Source organism: Trachypithecus francoisi, unplaced genomic scaffold (genome assembly GCF_009764315.1).
Source record: "Trachypithecus francoisi isolate TF-2019V2 unplaced genomic scaffold, Tfra_2.0 Lachesis_group11, whole genome shotgun sequence".
In the NCBI taxonomy this organism is placed as follows: domain Eukaryota; kingdom Metazoa; phylum Chordata; class Mammalia; order Primates; family Cercopithecidae; genus Trachypithecus; species Trachypithecus francoisi.
In genome coordinates this window covers 31,067,220-31,088,676 of record NW_022681456.1, presented here as the reverse complement: position 1 = coordinate 31,088,676, position 21,457 = coordinate 31,067,220, and the positions used below count along the sequence as shown (strand labels likewise).

At 37.2% G+C, this 21,457-nt stretch overlaps 1 protein-coding gene across 1 annotated transcript in view; it reads left to right on the top strand.

The window, feature by feature from the left end:
* The window catches only part of PARPBP (PARP1 binding protein), an 81,339-nt gene that overhangs the window by 48,444 nt on the left and 11,438 nt on the right, over positions 1–21,457 (top strand). The window contains 3 exon segments of the mRNA XM_033220880.1: positions 2,339–2,522; positions 5,443–5,621; positions 8,888–8,966. Of these exon segments, the coding sequence (XP_033076771.1) occupies positions 2,339–2,522; positions 5,443–5,621; positions 8,888–8,966 (442 nt within the window).

Below are 21,457 nucleotides of genomic sequence, written 5' to 3'. Positions count from 1 at the left end.
AAAGCCAAAGAGGCAAGTCAAGAAGGGAAGCCAGCTTTTAGCCCAGAAACTGGCCAGCATGGGGAGATAAATAGGAAACACATACCCACTCTACAGGGTGAATCCCTCAGTGTAAAAATAAACTAAGAATAAGGGCTTTAATTTGACAAAAGTGTTTCTATAAAAACCTAGTTAATGTCAAAATGTTTTAGCATTCTGCTTAAGAATAAGACAAGAGTACCTGCTGTCATCATTTCTTTTCAACATAGCATGAGATGTCCAATTCAGTGTAGTAAGACAAAAAGAAATAGATATAACAATTGAAAAGATAAAATTCTATTTGATGATAATATGACTAATTATATAGAAAACTCCAAGAATCTAAAGGCAAATCATTACAATTGGCAGTACAGTGTAAGAGTTGCTGGACACAAGGCCAATAAACAAAATGCAGTTGGATTTCTGTATCATTACTAAACAGAAGGATTTTTTTTAAAAAAGCTTCAAAAATATAAAATACATAGAATAAATCTAGTAAAAACCATATGAGCTTATTCTCCCTTGAAAGGTTCAGACTGAACGTGAAAGTCCCTGCTTGTCCTATTCCACCTTGCTGCTAGCCCCGAGCTTTGTATCCTGATCACAGTGTTACTAGAGATGTTTGTCCTCAGGATGATATCCTGCCGGCTTACTATGCACAGCTTTCAACTCACCATGCCAGGTCTGGTTGGTTTCTTTTTGAGGGAGAGATTGGGTGGTACTTGAAGATTTTTGTCTATTCAGTGATATGTTCTTCAGGGTATCTAGTATGCCATTGTGTAAGTAGACACCGCCTACGTACTTTTGTATTGCAGATAATAATATGAATAGTAAAATATATATCATTTCTCTTACTATTAAAAACTTTAGATTGTTGCATGTGATAGTATTCATTTATTCAACAAACATACATCAATCATCTCTTCTGTGTGCCAAATGTAAACTGACAGTATGAAGATTAGTAAAATATGATTGCTTTCTCAAGGAGCTGATTTTTTCATGACTTTTTTCTTACCCTTGCCTAATCATAAGAATCACCTGTGGTACTTTTAAAACAATGCAAACATTCAGTGCTCTTCTCTGGAGATTGTAATTCCATAGGATGGGATCTGGAGTTGATGTTTTAAACAAATGCTGGATATGAGTCTGATGATCAGGAAAATACATTGTCATCATACACTAAGTCTCTCTGCAGTTTTCTTCTAACTTTCCTCTTCTATCTGGACCAGCTATTTAAATATTTCTAGCTTGTTAGGGAACCTGGCATTTCTGTAAAACATACAATCTGGCAATAAGGCAGCGAGAGTGAAAACTTCATTTCATAATTTCCTTTATGCCTCTACAAAAGAGAAGTTCAATAGCATACCCAAGGTTGAAAGTGGCAGAGCTGTGATGTGGGCTCAGGCAGCCTGACTTCAAGGTCTGTAGTCAGACTACACCAGTTTCTCATTTGGCATTGTGCAGCCTTTCCAGTGATACCTCTAGGGATGGGATTGCCTGGCTTTAAAAGAGAATCCTCTTCTATTGGACACACCTAATTTCTTCCTTAAAATGGACCAGAATCCTTCCTCTTATATGTTTCTCACATTTGTCCTTTAGAGCAGAAGCTGCAACCCAAACTCAGGTTTAGGTGTGGTATAAAGAAGTATCAATTTCTGGTTTTTAAAAATACTTATCTATTGGCCATAGTTGATCCAGTTTCTTGTTTGCTTTAGGTCAGTACTAACTTGCTTAGTTTCCTCTTCCATATAATAAGCTTTTACTTATTAGAACGCAATATCATGTTTTTTCAGATCAGTTTCCTTCCTCCTTGTCTCTTCCCTCACACAGAACACCATGTGTTCTTGGACAAACCATTTAACCTTTATGGGACTCAATTTTCTCATTTGTGATTTAGGGATAATAATACCAACTTACTGAATTGGTTTTAAGATTAAATGAATGTAAGAGTCTAGGTATTCGATGAGAGGTAACTGTTTTTGTTATTTTAGTTGTATCTAAAGGTATGTATTTTAAATATTTTGAATGTATACAACCACTTCCAAACCTGTTATATTTCACATATAACTAAATTATTTCCCTTCAGCTTTCAAATCAAGGAAGAAGAAACTTATTGAAATTACTTGCTTTTAGACAAACTTTTAAATTTTGTTTCTAATGGTCCTCATCTTTTTCTTAAATGCTTTAACTGTTTGATTTATAAGATCAAAGCTATATTCTTTGAAAAGGGTTGATAAAGTCTGAAAATTATATTTTCAAGTCTGTAAGCATATTGTCATTTGCAATACTTTTATAGAGGCAATCTTATTTCTACTTTCAGCATTGCAGGGGGGCAAATACTGTCAGTGATAAAAATGCAGCTGATTAAAGGCCGGAACAGCAGGGATCCTTTTTACAAAGCAATAGAGGAAGTTGCTCAGGATTTGGATTTGAGGATTAAAAATATTATCAATTCTCAAGAAGGTGTTGTAGCTGTTAGCACCACTGACATCAGTCCTGCTCGGGTAATGAGCTTTTTATTTTTCATTATCCTTTTTTACAAATCATCATCTCTTCTATTTATTGTAGAAATGGTTTATTATTGCTACTTAAGTCAGAAGAGTGTGTTTCCTGTGTTCTAAAATGATGTTGAAAATGTAAGTTTCTCAATAGGATTATGTAGGATTATATGTTCAACTTGGGTAAATTATCACATATTTGGGCTGAATTTCTGAATTTGTTAAAATAAGGCATAGGGTAATCTCTGGTATCCCTTTTAGTACTAAAAACTTATAATTCTTAATGGATATTAAGGTGTTTTATGGTGTTTTTCTATAAATATTCTTGTTTTTCTTTTTTGAGACGGAGTTTCACTCTTGTAACCCATGCTGTAGTGCAGTGGCACGATCTCAGCTCACTGCAACCTCCACCTCCTGGGTTCAAGCGATTCTCTCACCTCAGCTTCCGGAGTAGGTGGAATTACAGGCGCCTGCCACCATGCCCGGCTAATTTTTTGTATTTTTAGTAGAGATGGGGTTTCACTATGTTGGCCAGGCTAGTCTCAAACTCCTGACCTCATGATCTGCCCACCTCAGCCTCCCAAAGTGCTGGGATTATAGGCGTGAGCCACCACGCCTGGCCGAAATATTCTTATAAACAATTACTTTCCCATTTACTCAGACATAAAATAAGAGCCTTTTTTTTCTGTTTCTGACTTTAATACCAAGCCTTGTATTAGGACAGCAGTCCTGTTAGAAATTGCTTCCATTCAGCAGTTTACTTTTCTTTTATAAATCTCTGTCTCCTTATTTTCTACCTCCATTCTCAGCCTACTGAAACCTGTACCTGGCAATTTTTAAACCATATATTCCCAGAACATTTACTTATTCTTAATTTTTTTACACAGATAATTAAATAGAATAGATTCTAACCCACAGAATTATAAGAGAAATTGACTACTGTGTTTTTAGAACAGAATTTTAGAGTAGTATAGTTCATTTATTGCAGTTTCTTCAATTTTTCTGACAGCCCCTTTTTATTAGGTGTGATTATGGTAGCCAGTATATGAAGAAAGACTTTTGCTTAATTTTTATTATTTATCATTCATTCATTCATTCACTCACAGCCCTCTAGGACCACTTTTAGCTATTTTTCTATAACAATGCTTGTTTTTAGATTTACTTTGAAGGTGGGGTAGATTCAGGGTTGTTGCCCTGTGTGTTTCATGGGTGTTAACACTTCCCGGTGAATAGTTTGGCTCAAATGACAACCAGGTTATTACTATAAATATCAATCAGGATCTGTCAGCTCAAATAATTGACAACATCAATTGTTTCCATTTCTTGGCAGAAGAAATAAAGATACCAAAAGTCTTGTTCTTAATTTCGTGTTTTCAACCAAATCAGAGATCTTTGAAAAATATGATCAAATAGTACTCATGAAGTTACTATTAAGCAATACGGAATTCTCTGGTACTAATGAAAAATATGTGTGAAGCACCAGATTGTGATAGGCAATTTGTTATAATTCCAGTGGAGCTATATACATTATAGTTCACCTGGTAGCCCGAGTCTGCCAAGAGAGAAAGAAGGCCAAGACGATACTGATGAAAGCCAAAGAAACTGGCACAGCTTCCAACAGATGTCCCAGAAGATGTAGCTTTGATATCTAGGTATAATGTCCACCAGCCCTCTGGGTTAGGCATTATCATTGCCTCTATTTCGTCAGGGAGTTTAAGTAGAGAGGTCAAGCACCTTCTCCAGAGCTATACAGGATATATGACTAAGAAGGTGGTATCAAATCCAGCCAGAAATGCCTTCAGAGTTTGTGCTTACATATATCTATAGATAATATTTTATTATTATGTATTTTATTTTATTCTATCTAGTCATGAAGTTTTTTTCAACTTTCCCTTTTTAATCTGCTTTATCTCTATTACTACTATCTTAGTTCAGAACTCTCTACTTCTAAACTGGTCTACTGTAGTCTTTAATTTGTGACCTGTCTCCAGATTTGATAACATTCATATCTCACAATATGTTTTACACATTGCCATTGTTGATTCTTTAAAATCTAAATAGGATCATTTTACTTCCTTGCTTAATAAAGCAAGAGATTTTTCCTCTGTAACAGACTGGCTTGTAACTTCTTAGCATGATATACAAAGTTTCCCAGGCTCATCTCATATCACTTCCTCCCTTTTACCTTATTCTTCAGCCATGCCATGCTACCTGGTCCCTGAAAGTACCATGCTCTCTTCTTACTCTGAGTGCCTCCTCCTCTATGGAATCATCTTTGATGCCAGGGTACATTGGTCACTTCTTTTGTACTCGTACTGCACTGTGCATACACTTATTGGAAATAGCACTTAGCACTCTGTAATGCAATTGTCAGTTACTTATTTATCTTATCAAGGAAACTATGGGTTCCTTGAAGGCAGTAATTGTCACCTTTGGAGCCTTAGCTGTAAACACAGTGCTTGGGGCATAATATATACTTATCAATGATTATTGAATGAATGAATGTCAACTAGCTTTTCATTTTTGCATTTGATCTTTACAGTCATCCATGAGGCCTGTATTCAGATGGCCAAAACCTCATACTTCTTTGGCATAAGAGAGAAAAAATAGAGATGTTGAGCCATGGGGTGATGTCACATAGCTAGATAGTGGCTAAATTTTTCTGACTCGAAGCCTAATGTTATTTTGACCAGAACCTAATGTCTTCTGATGATGATATTATTTTTGTGCATCTGGAATTGGTAAAGTTGATTATAGCATGGCTTAAGGAAAAACGGTCACATGTCTTACAGCCACTTCTTATAGCTGATGTTTTATTACTTTAACAATAGATGAAAGAGGCCAGTGCCACAGGGAATTGAAAAGTATGGCCATTCACCCAGCTGGGGTGATTATTACATTTACTTAAAATTATTTTTTTTCTTAGCCGAAATCTCATGCCATAAACCATGGCACTGCATACTGTGGCAGAGATACTGTGAAAACCTTATTAGTTCTTTTGGATGAAGAAGCAGCTAGTGCTCCTACCAAAAACAAAGCAGAGCTTTTATATGATGAGGAAAACACAATTCATCATAATGGAACTTCTATTCTTACCCTTTTTAGGTAAGTAATGTGGAAGTTATTGTATTATAAATGTTAACTCTGGAGAATTATAAAAGAAATATATGGTTATGGTAGGAAACTTAGAAACTACAGACATTGTGAAGAAAGAAAATAAAAGTTAATTAAAGAGAGATTGAACATTTGAATTCAAAGAGGTTATATATAAAATAAGTAGTATTTTATGAGAGTACAGCATGAGAGATGTCTTTGGTTTCAATGTTTTTAGTTCTTGTTTTGCTTTGAAAAAATATTTATTTCCTTTGCTATGTGTCAAGAATTTTGCTAAATGTTTTCAGTTAAATTATTTTAGCCTTCCCAACCACCATGTTCTTAAGTGAAGAATTAGAGGCTCCACTTTATAAGTGAAGAATTAGAGACTTGGGAGATATTAAGTAATTTGCCCAAGTGAGGTATGTTAGCAATTAGCAAGGCTGTCTTTCCTAAAGCCTGAGGCCTATGCTCCCAGGACTGCTAGTCTGCCTAGAATAAGAGAGAGCACATACACCAAACTTACACTGGAATTGACAGCTCCTGGTTCTCCCTCAAATTATGAAGAAAAATATTTACCAAATTAATGCTGGTATTATGTGTAAGACATTGATGCTGTCTTCGTCTACTGAGGCTGGCATAACAAAATACTATAGACTGGGTAGCTTAAACAACAGAAACCTATTTTCTCTTTGGGCTGGAAGCTGGAGATCAGGGTGCCAGCATGGTCAGGACTGGTGAGGGCTTTCCCCTTGGGTTGCAGATGACTGCCTTTTTGCTGTGTGCTTACATGTCCTTCCTTAGTAGAAGCACATGGAGAGAGATCTCTTTGTCATCTTCTTATAAGGCCATCAGTCCTATTAGATTCGGATCCCACTCATGTGACCTCATTTAATCTTAATTACCTCCTAAAAGCCATATCTCCAAATACAGTCACATTTGGGAGTTAAGGCTTCTATATGTATGTGTATAATATATTATACACATACACACACACACACACACACACATATGGGTGATGCAGTTTCATCTATAGCAGATGCTCTCCAGTTTTAATGATTAGGTCAGTCATTGAGTAGGTTGTTGATATTTTTAATTGAGTGGACGTTCACTTTGAGAAACATTAAAATTTTTAGAACAACCATTTTAAATTGTATTTAGTACACTGTAGAGAATTGTCGCAAACTTATCCTACTGTTTGATCTCTTCTATTTTCTACTGGAGCTATTTTATTGAAATCTGGCTTCATGATTGCTTCATGTACTCTCTCCTATGCCTCAGTATCCTATCTCTGCAAAAATAAAAAAGAATTATCCAGTGTGGTGGTGCACACTTGTAGTCCCAGCTACTTGGGAGCCCAGGATTGCTCGAAGCCACAGTGAACTATGATTGCACCACTGCACTCTCTCCTGGGCGACAGAGCAAGACCCTGTTCTCTTAAAAAAAAAAAAAAAAAAAAAGAAAGAAAAGAAAAAGTTTTCTATAATTAATCATGTCACTGAACACATTGCTATTGTTTGCAGTTTGGATTCTGCATTCGCATTTCTAATTGTCATTGTGCACACTGGTCTGTGGTAAAGTAAATTTTCAGTGGTCTACACTGAAATGATAAAATTAAGGACAATGAGGTATATCAATTTAAGGTTGTCAACTATTCTTTTTTAGGGTAGCCAATCTTTTATTCTTGCTTAGTAGTCATTTGAGTCAAGGGGGTTCTAACTCTGACTCTGTTAAGCCAAAAGGGATTAATTTATTAAGGTATTCAAATTGGTCTGAATCCAAAACTATAGGGTGGGTCTCCTCCATTTTACCTTCTCTGACCTTCCTATTTCTATGTTTTTCTCTTGAATTCCCGCACTATTTTGAATTTCAGTTATGTGGATTTCTTATGTTCCTTACTTAGACTTCAGGATGCCTGAATATAGGGTCAATAAATGAGTCAACTTTCTATTCTTCACAATATCTTAAATAGTGCCTTACAAATAGTAGAAGCTCATGTAACGTTTAGTTACTGGATTAAGTAACTAAGCAAACCATTAATATTTAGGATTCTCAGAATAGAAATACTGACACTTTTATAAAGTACAGTTATGCACTGTTTAATGATGGGGATACATTCTGATAAAGGCATCGTTAGGTAGTTTTGTCATGTGAACATTATAGAGTGTACTTACACAAACCTAGATGGTATAGCCTATTACACACCTAGGCTACAAACCTGTACAGTATGTTATTGTACTAAATAGTATAAGGAAATAGTAACATAAAGTAAGTATTTACGTGATAGGAATTTTTGACCTTCATTATAATGTTATGGCATCACTGTCAAATATGTGGCATGTTGTTGACCAAAATGTTGTTATGCAGCACATGGCTGTATTATAAACAAGTAGATTTAGTTGTCCTTTATCCTATAACTGTGCTTTTGGGTAGAGGAGGGGCAGGTAGTAGTTTAAAAGCCACTTTTGTTTGTAAGTGTCTTCATCTGTTCAGGCTGTTATAACAAAACACTCCAGACTAGATAGTTTGTAAATAACTGAAATTTGTTTCCCAAGTCTAAGATCAAGGCACCAGCAGATTTGGTGTCTGATGCGGGCCTCTGCACCATAGATGGTATTTTCTTGCTGGGTTTTCATGTGGCTGGGAAGACTGAAGGGCAAAATTGCTCCCACAAACCCTTTCATAAGGGCACTGATCCCGTTCATGAAGGCAGAGTCCTCATGATTTAATCACCCTGAGGCCCCACCTCTTAACACCATGGATGGTCCCAAACTTATGATGGTTTGACTTGTGATTTACATTCACACAACTTTACAACTGTGTGAAAGTTATACACACGCAGTAGAAACTGGGCCTCTAATTTTGAATTTGGATCTTTTCCTGAGCTAGCAATATGCGGACCAATATTCTCTCATGATTCTGGGAAGCAGCAGTGAACCACAGTACTCAGCCACATGATCATGATGGTAAACAACTGATACTCTACTGTGTTGCCTGATGATTTTGCCCAACAGATATTGCAATGTACTAATTCCAGTTAATTCCATGTTTAAGATAGGCTAGGCTAAGCTATGGTATTCAGTGGATTGGGTGTATTAAATGCACTTTTGACTTAATGGTATTTTCAATTTGTGATGAGTTTATCTGGAGGTAACCCCATCATAAGTTGAGGAAAAACTATATTGTATTGGGAATTAAGTTTCACTGTGAATTTTGGAGGGAAACAAACATTCCAAACAAAGCAATAAATTTTTGCTGTTTTTTTTTTTTTGGCATAGGTCTCCCACACAAGTGAATAATTCGATAAAACCCCTAAGAGAACGCATCTGTAAGTCAATGCAAGAGAAAAAAATTAAGGTACAATTTAGTGCATGGCATGAAAATAGCAAACACTGTTTTATTTTTAGAAGAAATAAATACATTTACAGCTGAGCTGGGTATTGTAAATATTGTAAACATTGTACATGACACAATAGGAATTAAATGGAAAATGAGTTATGACAGTTGACATACAGCGACTTTCCTTTTATACAGTCTTCACTAATCTGTTTCTGGTTTGCTTAATCACTGGACCTAAAAAAGGGAAAGAAATAAGCACTTGCTATTGTAAGTGTTGAATAAATATCTGTTGAATGAGTGATGTGGAAAATAAAGAAGATAAGGCTTTCTCATTTACATTTCTATATCTTAAACTGAATCTCAAGATATGCGATTTTAAAATTGCCTCTGTCTGAAGATATAATGCAGAATATAATTAATTATAGATTGAGCTGAGAGCATTTTACATTGCTCTTGACTAGAACTGTTCCTGTTCTTTCTTCATTTAGTTTGAACTAAGTTTTCTTGTCCTCATATGAAACATCTGTGCCTGTAAGTAATCAATAATGGGTTTTCAAGCAATTTTTATTGGCCTTATTTTTCAAAAGGAAATTTGGCTTTAACTCATTTGTTTAGCATACTTTTATTGGGTATCTACTATGATCCAGACACTATGGTATGGTTGGGAATTCATTAATTCATTAAATAAAATTTTTATATAAACATAATCATCCTTAAATTGTCAAATATTCATCTTGATACAACAAAAAAGAGAACGGTAATTTGTATGCCCTTTATTTTTTCGTTTGGAAATTTAGTTCAAATTAGCAAAGCTTTTAATTAATACCTATTTCATCTACATACCCTACACCCGTTTAGTTTATTCATTAATACCTTTTCTTTCTATTGGTTATTAGTAATTGTTAGCAATTAATGCTTGTGGAATACATCGAGTTTCATAAAATTTTCCTGTGAATAAGATTTGTCCATTCTTTGTCATATTAATATAAGTATTTGCAATCAAGGGATAAGATTTTTAAAATCTATCCTTTGGACTTGGGTAGAAACAGAAATGTAACATATCAAAAAATTTTTTTTCTTGCTAGGGATACTAACAAACTTTAATATTTTGATTTAAAAATAAGTCATATTTTGGGGGACTCAATTTCTCTGTCTCCATTTCAAATAGAATAAGAAAGTGGGTCAGGCATGGTGGCTCACGCCTGTAATCCCAGCACTTTGGGAAGCCAAGGCAGGCAGGTTACTTGAGATCAGTAGTTTGAGACCAGCCTGGCCAACATGGTGAAACCCCATCTCTACTAAAAATACAGAAATTAGCCGGCCATGGTGGCGTGCACCTGTAATCCCAGCTACTCGGGAAGCTGAGGCAAGAGAATCGCTTGAACCTGGGAGGTGGAGATCACACCACTTCACTCCAGCCTGGGCGACAAAATGAGACTCTATCTGAAAAAAAAAAGAATGTAAGACATCACATAAGGAAAAATCACTGACAGTGAAGTACGTTAAATATTACCAGGAAAGGGCTTAGAGTTTTATTTTCTTTTATTTACTTTTATTATTTTAAATTTTGTTGTTTGTAACTTCTGTGGGTACATAGTAGGTGTATATGTTTATAGGATACATAAATAAGCATGCATTGCATAATAATCACATCATGGAGAATGGGGTATCCATTCTCTCAAGCATTTTATCCTTGGTGTTATAAACAATCCAATTGGATTTTCTTAAAATTAAATCAAAATGAAAAAAAACTATCTGAGAAATGATAGTTTTTTTTAAAGAAAATGTTAAGGCTCAACTAATTACTACGAAATGTATAGACGAATTCAGAAAGTTTTGGGAAATAGAACAGAGATCATCTAATGCAGTCTCATTTACAGATGTAGAAACCAAAATTGTAAGAAGGCAACTTATCCAAGATCTCATAACTACCATGAAATATTTTATAACAGTTTGGAAAACCATGGTTAAATACTAATGAGGTTATAATTGCATTGCTTCCATTACTTAACAGTAGAGCTGGCTTAGTCTGTACAGCTCTGAATCTATTAATAAATGGCAATCAAGAAAGGAAAGCATTGCTTATGTTTTACGATACTCTTTATAAAATGAAGTATGAAAATGATTAGTTTAACCAGGTATACAACTGAACCATAGCCATGTAGAGTATTTGTTGGAACAACAAAAAATGCTGCCAATATTTACTACCAAAGTTCTTATGGAAAAGTAGTTTAGCAGCTGATTACCTTATTACTCTGTTACTTTTGCTTTTTTGTCATATAGTGGTTTTTAGTCACAGAAAGAATATGTGATCTACACTGGAAATATCTTGAAATGAGCATTTCAAAGGTAGAAAATATTAGAGAACTTAGAATTTTGATGTACTTGCTTATGAAATATCCATGTCATTATTATACAGAGTAAATTAACTCAGATTTTAGTTTCCTCATTCTTAAATAGAAATAGATGCTCCTATGATCACAAAAGTCTATGAAACCAATTTGAAAATGGTTCATGAACACACTCATTTTAGGTCCTCAACTTTTATTTCCTACTGTAATGTATCAGGAGTCTTGTTTATGATGGTCAAATAAATTTCCCACAAAGGAAACCAGAGGTTCTTCCTGAACCTTCATGATTTTGTTGGTTTTGTTAGGACCCTTTAGCGAATGTTTTCTGCCACTTTCTTATCCCAATTTGTAAGCACTTTATTTATTTTTAAAAATTCTTATGGGTACATAATAGGTGTGTATATTATGGTACATGAGATATTTTGATAACAGGCGTAGAATGTGTAATAATCACATCAGGCTATATGGGATATCCATGACTTCAAGTATTTATCATTTCTTTATGTTATGAGCATTCCAATTATACTCTATAAAAATGTATAATAAATTATTGTTGATTATAGTCACCCTGTTGTGCTATGAAATACTAGATTTTATTCATTCTATCTATATTTTTGTACCCATTAGCTATCCTCACTCTTCCCAACCCTATGCCTTTCCCAGCCTGTGGTAACCATCATTCTACTCTGTCTCCATGATTTCAGGTTTTTAATTTTTAGCTCCCACAAATGAGTGAGAACATGGGAAGTTTATCTTTTTGTGACTGGCTTATTTCACTTAACATAATGTCCTCCAGTTCGCTGCATGTTGTTGCAAATGACAGGATCTTTTTATTTATGTTTTTTCATTATTTTTTTTACTCTATTTTTTATATGTACCACTTTTTTTTTTTTTTTTTTGAGACAGATTCTCACTCTGTCGCCCAGGCTGGCATGCAGTGGCACAATCATGGCTCAGTGAAGCCTTGAACTGTCAAGCTCAACTGGTCCCACCTCAGCCTCCCAAGTAGCTGAGACCACAGGTGTGCACCACCATGCTCGACTAATTTTTTGTATTTTTTTCTAGAGATGGAGTTTCACTATGTTGCCCAGCCTGTTCATGAATTCCTGGGCTCAGGAGATCCACCCACCTCAGCTTCCCAGAGTATTGGGATTACAGGTGGCCTACATTTTTTTATCCATTCTTCAGTTGATGGACACTTAGGTTGTTTCCAAGTCTTGGCTATTGTGAACAGTGCTGCAGTAAACATGGCAGTGCAGATCTCTTTGATGTGTTAGTTCCTTTCTTTTGGGTATACACCCAGCAGTGGGATTGCTGGATTGCATAGTAGCTCTATTTTTAGGTTTTTGAGGAACCTCCAAACTTTCCTCCATAGTGGTTTTATTGACTTACATTCCCACCAACAGTGTACGAGGGTTCCCTTTTCTCCACATTTTTGACAGCATTTGTTATTGCCTGTCTTTTAGAGATAAGCCAATTTAACTGGGGTGAGATGATATATCATTGTAGTTTTTTATTTTGGATTCCTCTGATGATCAGTGAAGGGGGATAGTTTACAAATATTTTCTCCCCTTCCGTAGGTTGTCTCTTCACTTTGTTCACTGTTTCTTTTGCTGTGCAGAAGATTTTTAACTTGATGTGATCCCGTTTGTCCATTTTTGCTCTAGTTGGTACTGCCTGTGGGGTATTACTCAAGAAATCTTCGCCCAGACCAATGTCCTATAGAATTTCTTCAGTGTTTTCTTTTAGTAGTTTCCTAGCTTGAGGTCTTAGATTTAAGACTTATAGAGTCTATACATCTATAGAGTAATCCATTTTGATTTGATTTTTATATGTGGAGAGTGATAGGGGTCTAGTTTCATTCTTCTGCACTTGGATATCCAGTTTTCCCAGCACCATTTATTAAGACTGTCCTGTCCTCACTGTGTGTTCTTGGAATCTTTGTTGAAAGTGAGTTCACTGTACATGTGTGGATTTAGTTTTTTGGTTCTAGTTCTCTTTTCTGTTTCATTGCTCTCTGTGTGTCTGGTTTTTTGCCAATATCATGCTGTTTTGGTTACAGTAGCTCTGTAGTACAATTCAAGTGTGATTCCTCCAATTTTGTTCTCTTTGATCAGGATGACTTTGGCTATTCTGGCTCTTTTGTGGTTCCATGTAAATTTTAGGATTTTTTTTTTTCTATTTCTGTGAAGAATGTTATTAGTATTTTGATAGGGATTGTGTTGAGTCTGTAAATTGCTTTGGGTAGTCTGGATATTTTAACAATATTGGTTCTTCCAATCAGTAAACATGGAATCTTTCCATTTTTTGTGTCCACTTCAATTTCTTGCATCAGTGTTTTATAGTTTTCATTGTAGAGATCTTTCACTTCTTTAAGTTTCTTTCTAGGTATTTTATTTTATTTGTTGTTACCGTAAATGGTATCATTTTCAGAGTGATATCTTTTTCAGAGTGTTTGCTGTTGGCATGTATAAATGCTACTGATTTTTGTATGTTGATTTTGTATTCTGCAACTTCAGTGAATTTGTTTATCAGTTCTAATAGTTTTTTTGGTGGAGTCTTTAGGTTTCTCCATTTAAAGGTCATATCATCTGCAAACAAGGATAATTTGACTTTTTCCTTTTTAATCTGGATGCCTTTTATTTCTTTCTCTTGTCTGATTACTCTAGCTAGGACTTCCAGTACTATGTTGAGCAACTTGTGAAAGTAGACATCCTTGTGTTGTTCCCAATTTTAGAGGAAAGGCTTTCTGGTTTTTTTCCCCATTCAGAATGATAGTAACTGTGGGTCTGTCATATTTGGCCTTTATTGTGTTGAGATATGTTTCTTCCAAACCCAGTCTTTCGAGGGTTTTTATCATGAAGGGGTGTTGAATTTTATCAGATGCTTTGTAAGCATCAGTTGAAATGATCATATGATTTTTGTCCATCATTCTGTTGATATAATGTATCACATTGATTGATTTGCATATGTTGAACCATTCTTATATCCTTAGGATAAATCCTACTTTGTCGTGGTGAATGATCTTTTTAATATGTTGTTGAATTTGGTTTGCTGGTATTTTGTAGAGGATGTGTGCATCAATTTTCATTACAGATATTGGCCTACAGTTTTCTTTGTTTGGTTTTGGTATTGGTAATACTGTCCTTGTAGAATGAGTTTGAAAGTGTCTCTCCTTATCTATTTTTGGAATAGTTTTAGTAGGATTGCTATTAGTTCTCTTTAAATGTTTGCTAAAATTCAGTACTGAAGCCATTGGGCCCTGGGCTTTTCTTTGCTGGGATACTTTCTTTTTTGAGATAGAGTCTCCCTTTCTCGCCCAGGCTGGAGTACAGTGGCGTGATCTCGCCTCCCTGCAACTTCCTGGGTTTGAGTGATCCTGCTGTCTCAGCCTCCCAAGTAACTGGGATTACAGGCACCCATCACCACGCCCAGCTAGTTTTTGTATTTTTAGTAGAGATGGGGTTTCACCATGTTGGCCAGGCTAGTCTCCAACTCCTGACCTCAAATGATCCAACCACCTCGGCCTCCCAAATGCTGGGATTACAGGTGTGAGCCACTGGGCCCAGCTGCTGGGAGATTTTTTATTACAGCTTCTATCTCATTACTTGTTATTGATCTATTCAGGTTTTTTATTTCTTTGTGGTTCAATCTTGGTAGATTATATATATGCATCTAGGAATTTATCCATTTTTTCTACGTTTTCCAATTTATTGGCATTTGTTGGTCATAGTGGTCTCTAATGACCCTTTGAATTTCTGCAATATTAGTTGTAACATCTCCTTTATAAAAAAATTTCTGATTTTATTTATTTGAGTCATCTCTCTTTTTTTCTTAGCCTAGCTAAAGGTTTGTTGATTTTGTTTATCTTTTCAAAGAATTAACTTTTCATTTCCTTGATATTTTGTAGTTTCCTGGTTTCAATTTCATTTATTTCTGCTCTAATCTTTTTTAATCCTTTTCTTTTCTTCTACTAATTTTAATTTTGGTTTACTCTTGCTTTTCTAATCCCATAAGATGCATATTTATGTTGCTTATTTGAAGTTTTTCTAGTTTTTGGATGTAGGTGCTCATTGCTATAAAATTTTCTCTCAGTACTGCTTTTGCTGTATCTCATAGGTTTTGGTATGTTATCTTTCCATTTTCGTTTGTTTCAAGAAATTTTCTTATTTTTTATTTTTAATTTTTTTATTATACTTTAAGTTCTAGGGTACATGTGCATGATGTTTATATCATGTATAACTCCCCAATGCAATCCCTCCCTCCTCCCCCCTCCCCATGATAGGCCCCAGTGTGTGATGTTCCCCTTCCCAAGTCCAAGTGATCTCATTGTTCAGTTCCCACCTATGAGTGAGAACATGCGGTGTTTGGTTTCTCTCTTGTGATAGTTTGCTAAGAATGATGGTTTCCAGCTGCATCCATGTCCCTACAAAGGACGCAAACTCATCCTTTTTGATGGCTGCATAGTATTCCATGGTGTATATGTGCCACATTTTCTTAATCCAGTCTGTCACAGATGGACATTTGGGTTGATTCCAAGTCTTTGCTATTGTGAATAGTGCCGCAATAAACATACGTGTGCATGTGTCTTTGTAGTAGAGTAATTTATAATCCTTTGGGTATATACCCAGTAGTGGGATGGCTGGGTCATATGGTACATCTAGTTCTAGATCCTTGAGGAATCGCCATACTGTTTTCCATAATGGTTGAACTAGTTTACAATCCCACCAACAGTGTAAAAGTGTTCCTATTTCTCCACATCCTCTCCAACACCTGTTGTTTCCTGACTTCTTAATGATTGCCATTCTAACTGGTGTGAGATGGTATCTCATTGTGGTTTTGATTTGCATTTCTCTGATGGCCAGTGATGATGAGCATTTTTTCATGTGTCTGTTGGCGGTATGGATGTCTTCTTTTGAGAAATGTCTGTTCATATCCTTTCCCCTTTTTGATGGGGTTGTTTGTTTTTTTCTTGTATATTTGTTTGAGTTCTTTGTAGATTCTGGATATTAGCCCTTTGTCAGATGAGTAGGTTGCAAAAATTTTCTCCCATTCTGTAGGTTGCCTGTTCACTCTGATGGTAGTTTCTTTAGCTGTGCAAAAGCTCTTTAGTTTAATTAGATCCCATGTGTCAATTTTTGCTTTTGCTGCCGTTGCTTTTGGTGTTTTAGACATGAAGTCCTTGCCCATGCCTATGTCCTGAATGGTACTACCTAGATTTTCTTCTAGGGTTTTTATGGTATTAGGTCTAACATTTAAGTCTCTAATCCATCTTGAATTAATTTTCGTATAAGGGGTAAGGAAAGGATCCAGTTTCAGCTTTCTACTTATGGCTAGCCAATTTTCCCAGCACCATTTATTAAATAGGGAATCCTTTCCCCATTTCTTGTTTCTCTCAGGTTTGTCAAAAATCAGATGGCTGTAGATGTGTGGTATTATTTCTGAGGACTCTGTTCTGTTCCATTGGTCTATATCTCTGTTGTGGTACCAGTACCATGCTGTTTTGGTTACTGTAGCCTTGTAGTATAGTTTGAAGTCAGGTAGCATGATGCCTCCAGCTTTGTCCCTTTGACTTAGGATTGTCTTGGCAATGCGGGCTCTTTTTTGGTTCCATATGAACTTTAAAGCCGTTTTTTCCAATTCTGTGAAGAAAGTCATTGGTAGCTTGATGGGGATGGCATTGAATCTATAAATCACCTTGGGCAGTATGGCCATTTTCACAATATTGATTCTTCCTATCCATGAGCATGGTATGTTCTTCCATTTGTTTGTGTCCTCTTTGATTTCACTGAGCATTGGTTTGTAGTTCTCCTTGAAGAGGTCCTTTACATCCCTTGTAAGCTGGATTCCTAGGTATTTTATTCTCTTTGAAGCAATTGTGAATGGAAGTTCATTCCTGATTTGGCTCTCTGCTTGTCTGTTACTGGTGTATAAGAATGCTTGTGATTTTTGCACATTAATTTTGTATCCTGAGACTTTGCTGAAGTTGCTTATCAGCTTAAGGAGATTTTGGGCTGAGACAATGGGGTTTTCTAAATATACAATCATGTCATCTGCAAACAGGGACAATTTGACTTCTTCTTTTCCTAACTGGATACCCTTGATTTCTTTCTCTTGCCTGATTGCCCTAGCCAGAACTTCCAACACTATGTTGAATAGGAGTGGGGAGAGAGGGCATCCCTGTCTTGTGCCAGTTTTCAAAGGGAATTTTTCCAGTTTTTGCCCATTCAGTATGATATTAGCTGTGGGTTTGTCATAAATAGCTCTTATTATTTTGAGGTACATTCCATCAATACCAAATTTATTGAGCGTTTTTAGCATAAAGGGCTGTTGAATTTTGTCAAAAGCCTTTTCTGCATCTATTGAGATAATCATGTGGTTCTTGTCTTTGGTTCTGTTTATATGCTGGATTACGTTTATTGATTTGCGAATGTTGAACCAGCCTTGCATCCCAGGGATGAAGCCCACTTGATCATGGTGGATAAGCTTTTTGATGTGCTGCTGAATCCGGTTTGCCAGTATTTTATTGAGGATTTTTGCATCGATGTTCATCAGGGATATTGGTCTAAAATTCTCTTTTTTTGTTGTGTCTCTGCCAGGCTTTGGTATCAGGATGATGTTGGCCTCATAAAAAGAGTTAGGGAGGATTCCCTCTTTTTCTATTGATTGGAATAGTTTCAGAAGGAATGGTACCAGCTCCTCCTTGTACCTCTGGTAGAATTCAGCTGTGAATCCATCTGGTCCTGGACTTTTTTTGGTGGGTAGGCTATTAATTGTTGCCTCAATTTCAGAGCCTGCTATTGGTCTATTCAGGAATTCAACTTCTTCCTGGTTTAGTCTTGGGAGAGTGTAAGTGTCCAGGAAATTATCCATTTCTTCTAGATTTTCTAGTTGATTTGCGTAGAGGCATTTATAGTATTCTCTGATGGTTGTTTGTATTTCTGTGGGGTCGGTGGTGATATCCCCTTTATCATTTTTTATTGCATCTATTTGATTCCTCTCTCTTTTCTTCTTTATTAGTCTAGCTAGCGGTCTGTCAATTTTGTTGATCTTTTCAAAAAACAACTCCTGGATTCATTGATTTTTTGGAGGGTTTTTTGTGTCTCTATCTCCTTCAGTTCTGCTCTGATCTTAGTTATTTCTTGCCTTCTGCTAGCTTTTGAATGTGTTTGCTCTTGCCTCTCTAGTTCTTTTAATTGTGATGTTAGAGTGTCAATTTTAGATCTCTCCTGCTTTCTCTTGTGGGCATTTAGTGCTGTAAATTTCCCTCTACACACTGCTTTAAATGTGTCCCAGAGATTCTGGTATGTTGTATCTTTGTTCTCATTGGTTTCAAAGAACATCTTTATTTCTGCTTTCATTTCGTTATGTACCCAGTAGTCATTCAGGAGCAGGTTGTTCAGTTTCCATGTAGTTGAGCGGTTTTGATTGAGTTTCTTAGTCCTGAGTTCTAGTTTGATTGCACTGTGGTCTGAGAGACAGTTTGTTATAATTTCTGTTCTTGTACATTTGCTGAGGAGTGCTTTACTTCCAATTATGTGGTCAATTTTGGAATAAGTGCGATGTGGTGCTGAGAAGAATGTGTATTCTGTTGATTTGGGGTGGAGAGTTCTATAGATGTCTATTAGGTCCGCTTGGTGCAGAGATGAGTTCAATTCCTGGATATCCTTGTTAACTTTCTGTCTCGTTGATCTGTCTAATGTTGACAGTGGAGTGTTGAAGTCTCCCATTATTATTGTATGGGAGTCTAAGTCTCTTTGTAGGTCTCTAAGGACTTGCTTTATGAATCTGGGTGCTCCTGTATTGGGTGCATATATATTTAGGAGAGTTAGCTCTTCCTGTTGAATTGATCCCTTTACCATTATGTAATGGCCTTCTTTGTCTCTTTTGATCTTTGATGGTTTAAAGTCTGTTTTATCAGAGACTAGGATTGCAACCCCTGCTTTTTTTTGTTCTCCATTTGCTTGGTAGATCTTCCTCCATCCCTTTATTTTGAGCCTATGTATGTCTCTGCATGTGAGATGGGTCTCCTGAATACAGCAGACTGATGGGTCTTGACTCTTTATCCAGTTTGCCAGTCTGTGTCTTTTAATTGGAGCATTTAGTCCATTAACATTTAAGGTTAATATTGTTATGTGTGAACTTGATCCTGTCATTATGATATTAACTGGTTTTTTGCTCGTTAGTTGATGCAGTTTCTTCCTAGCCTCGATGGTCTTTACATTTTGGCATGTTTTTGCAATGGCTGGTACCGGTTGTTCCTCTCCATGTTTAGGGCTTCCTTCAGGGTCTCTTGTAAGGCAGGCCTGGTGGTGACAAAATCTCTAAGCATTTGCTTATCTGTAAAGGATTTTATTTCTCCTTCACTGATGAAGCTTAGTTTGGCTGGATATGAAATTCTTGGTTGAAAATTCTTTTCTTTAAGAACGTTGAATATTGGCCCCCACTCTCTTCTGGCTTGTAGAGTTTCTGCCGAGAGGTCTGCTGTTATTCTGATGGGCTTCCCTTTGTGGGTAACCCGACCTTTCTCTCTGGCTGCCCTTAAGATTTTTTCCTTCATTTCAACTTTGGTGAATCTGGCAATTATGTGTCTTGGAGTTGCTCTTCTGGAGGAGTATCTTTGTGGCGTTCTCTGTATTTCCTGAATTTGAATGTTGGCCTGCCCTACTAGGTTGGGGAAGTTCTCCTGGATGATATCCTGAAGAGTGTTTTCCAACTTGGTTCCATTTTCCCCCTCACTTTCAGGCACCCCAATCAGACGTAGATTTGGTCTTTTTACATAATCCCATACTTCTTGCAGGCTTTGTTCATTTCTTTTTCTCTTTTTCTTTTGGTTTCTCTTCTCGCTTCATTTCATTCATTTGATCCTCAATCGCTGATACTCTTTCTTCCAGTTGATCGAGTCGGTTACTGAAGCTTGTGCATTTGTCACGTATTTCTCGTGTCATGGTTTTCATCTCTGTCATTTCGTTTATGATCTTCTCTGCATTAATTAGTCTAGCTGTCAATTCTTCCACTTTTTTTTCAGATTTTTAGTTTCTTTGCGCTGGGTACGTAATTCCTCCTTTAGCTCTGAGAGGTTTGATGGACTGAAGCCTTCTTCTCTCATCTCGTCAAAGTCATTCTCTGACCAGCTTTGATCCGTTGCTGGCGATGAGCTGCGCTCCTTTGCAGGGGAGATGCGCTCTTATTTTTGAATTTCCAGCTTTTCTGCCCTGCTTCTTCCCCATCTTTGTGGTTTTATCTGTCTCTGTACTTTGATGATGGTGACGTACTGATGGGGTTTTGGTATAGGTGTCCTTCCTGTTTGATAGTTTTCCGTCTGACAGTCAGAAGGACTGTCTTGTTGGTCTGTTGGAGATTGCTTGAGGTCCACTCCAGACCCTGTTTGCCTGGGTGTCAGCAGCAGAGGTTGCTGAAGATAGAATATTGCTGAACAGCGAGTGTACCTGTCTGATTCTTTCTTTGGAAGTTTCCTCTCAGGGGTGACGCCACCCTGTGTGGGTGTGGGGTGTCAGACTGCCCCTAGTGGGGGATGTCTCCCAGCTAGGCTACTCAGGGGTCAGGGACCCACCTGAGCAGGCAGTCTGTCCGTTCTCAGATCTCAACCTCCGCGTTAGGAGATCCACGGCTCTCCCCAAAGCTGTCAGACAGAGTCGTTCGCGTCTGCACCGCCCCCGCTCTTTCCCCTAATGGACTGCAGCTGTGCGCTGTCCGCAGAGGTAGAATCTACAGAGACAGGCAGCCTTCCTTGAGCTGCTGTGAGCTCCACCCAGTTCGAGCTTCCCAGCGGCTTTGTTTACCTACTTAAGCCTCAGCAATGGCGGGCGCCCCTCCCCCAGCCTCGCTGCTGCCTTGCGGATAGATCGCGGCAGACTGCTGTGTTAGCAGTGAGGGAGGCTCCGTGGGCGTGGGACCCTCCCGGCCAGGTGTGGGATATATTCTCCTGGTGTGCCTGTTTCCTTAAAGCGCAGTATTGGGGTGGGAGTTACCCGATTTTCCAGGTGTTGTGTGTCTCAGTTCCCCTGGCTAGGAAAAGGGATTCCCTTCCCCCTTGCGCTTCCAGGTGAGGCGATGCCTCGCCCTGCTTCAGCTCACGTTGGTCAGGCTGCAGCAGCTGACCAGCACGATTGTCCGGCACTCCCTAGAGAGATGACC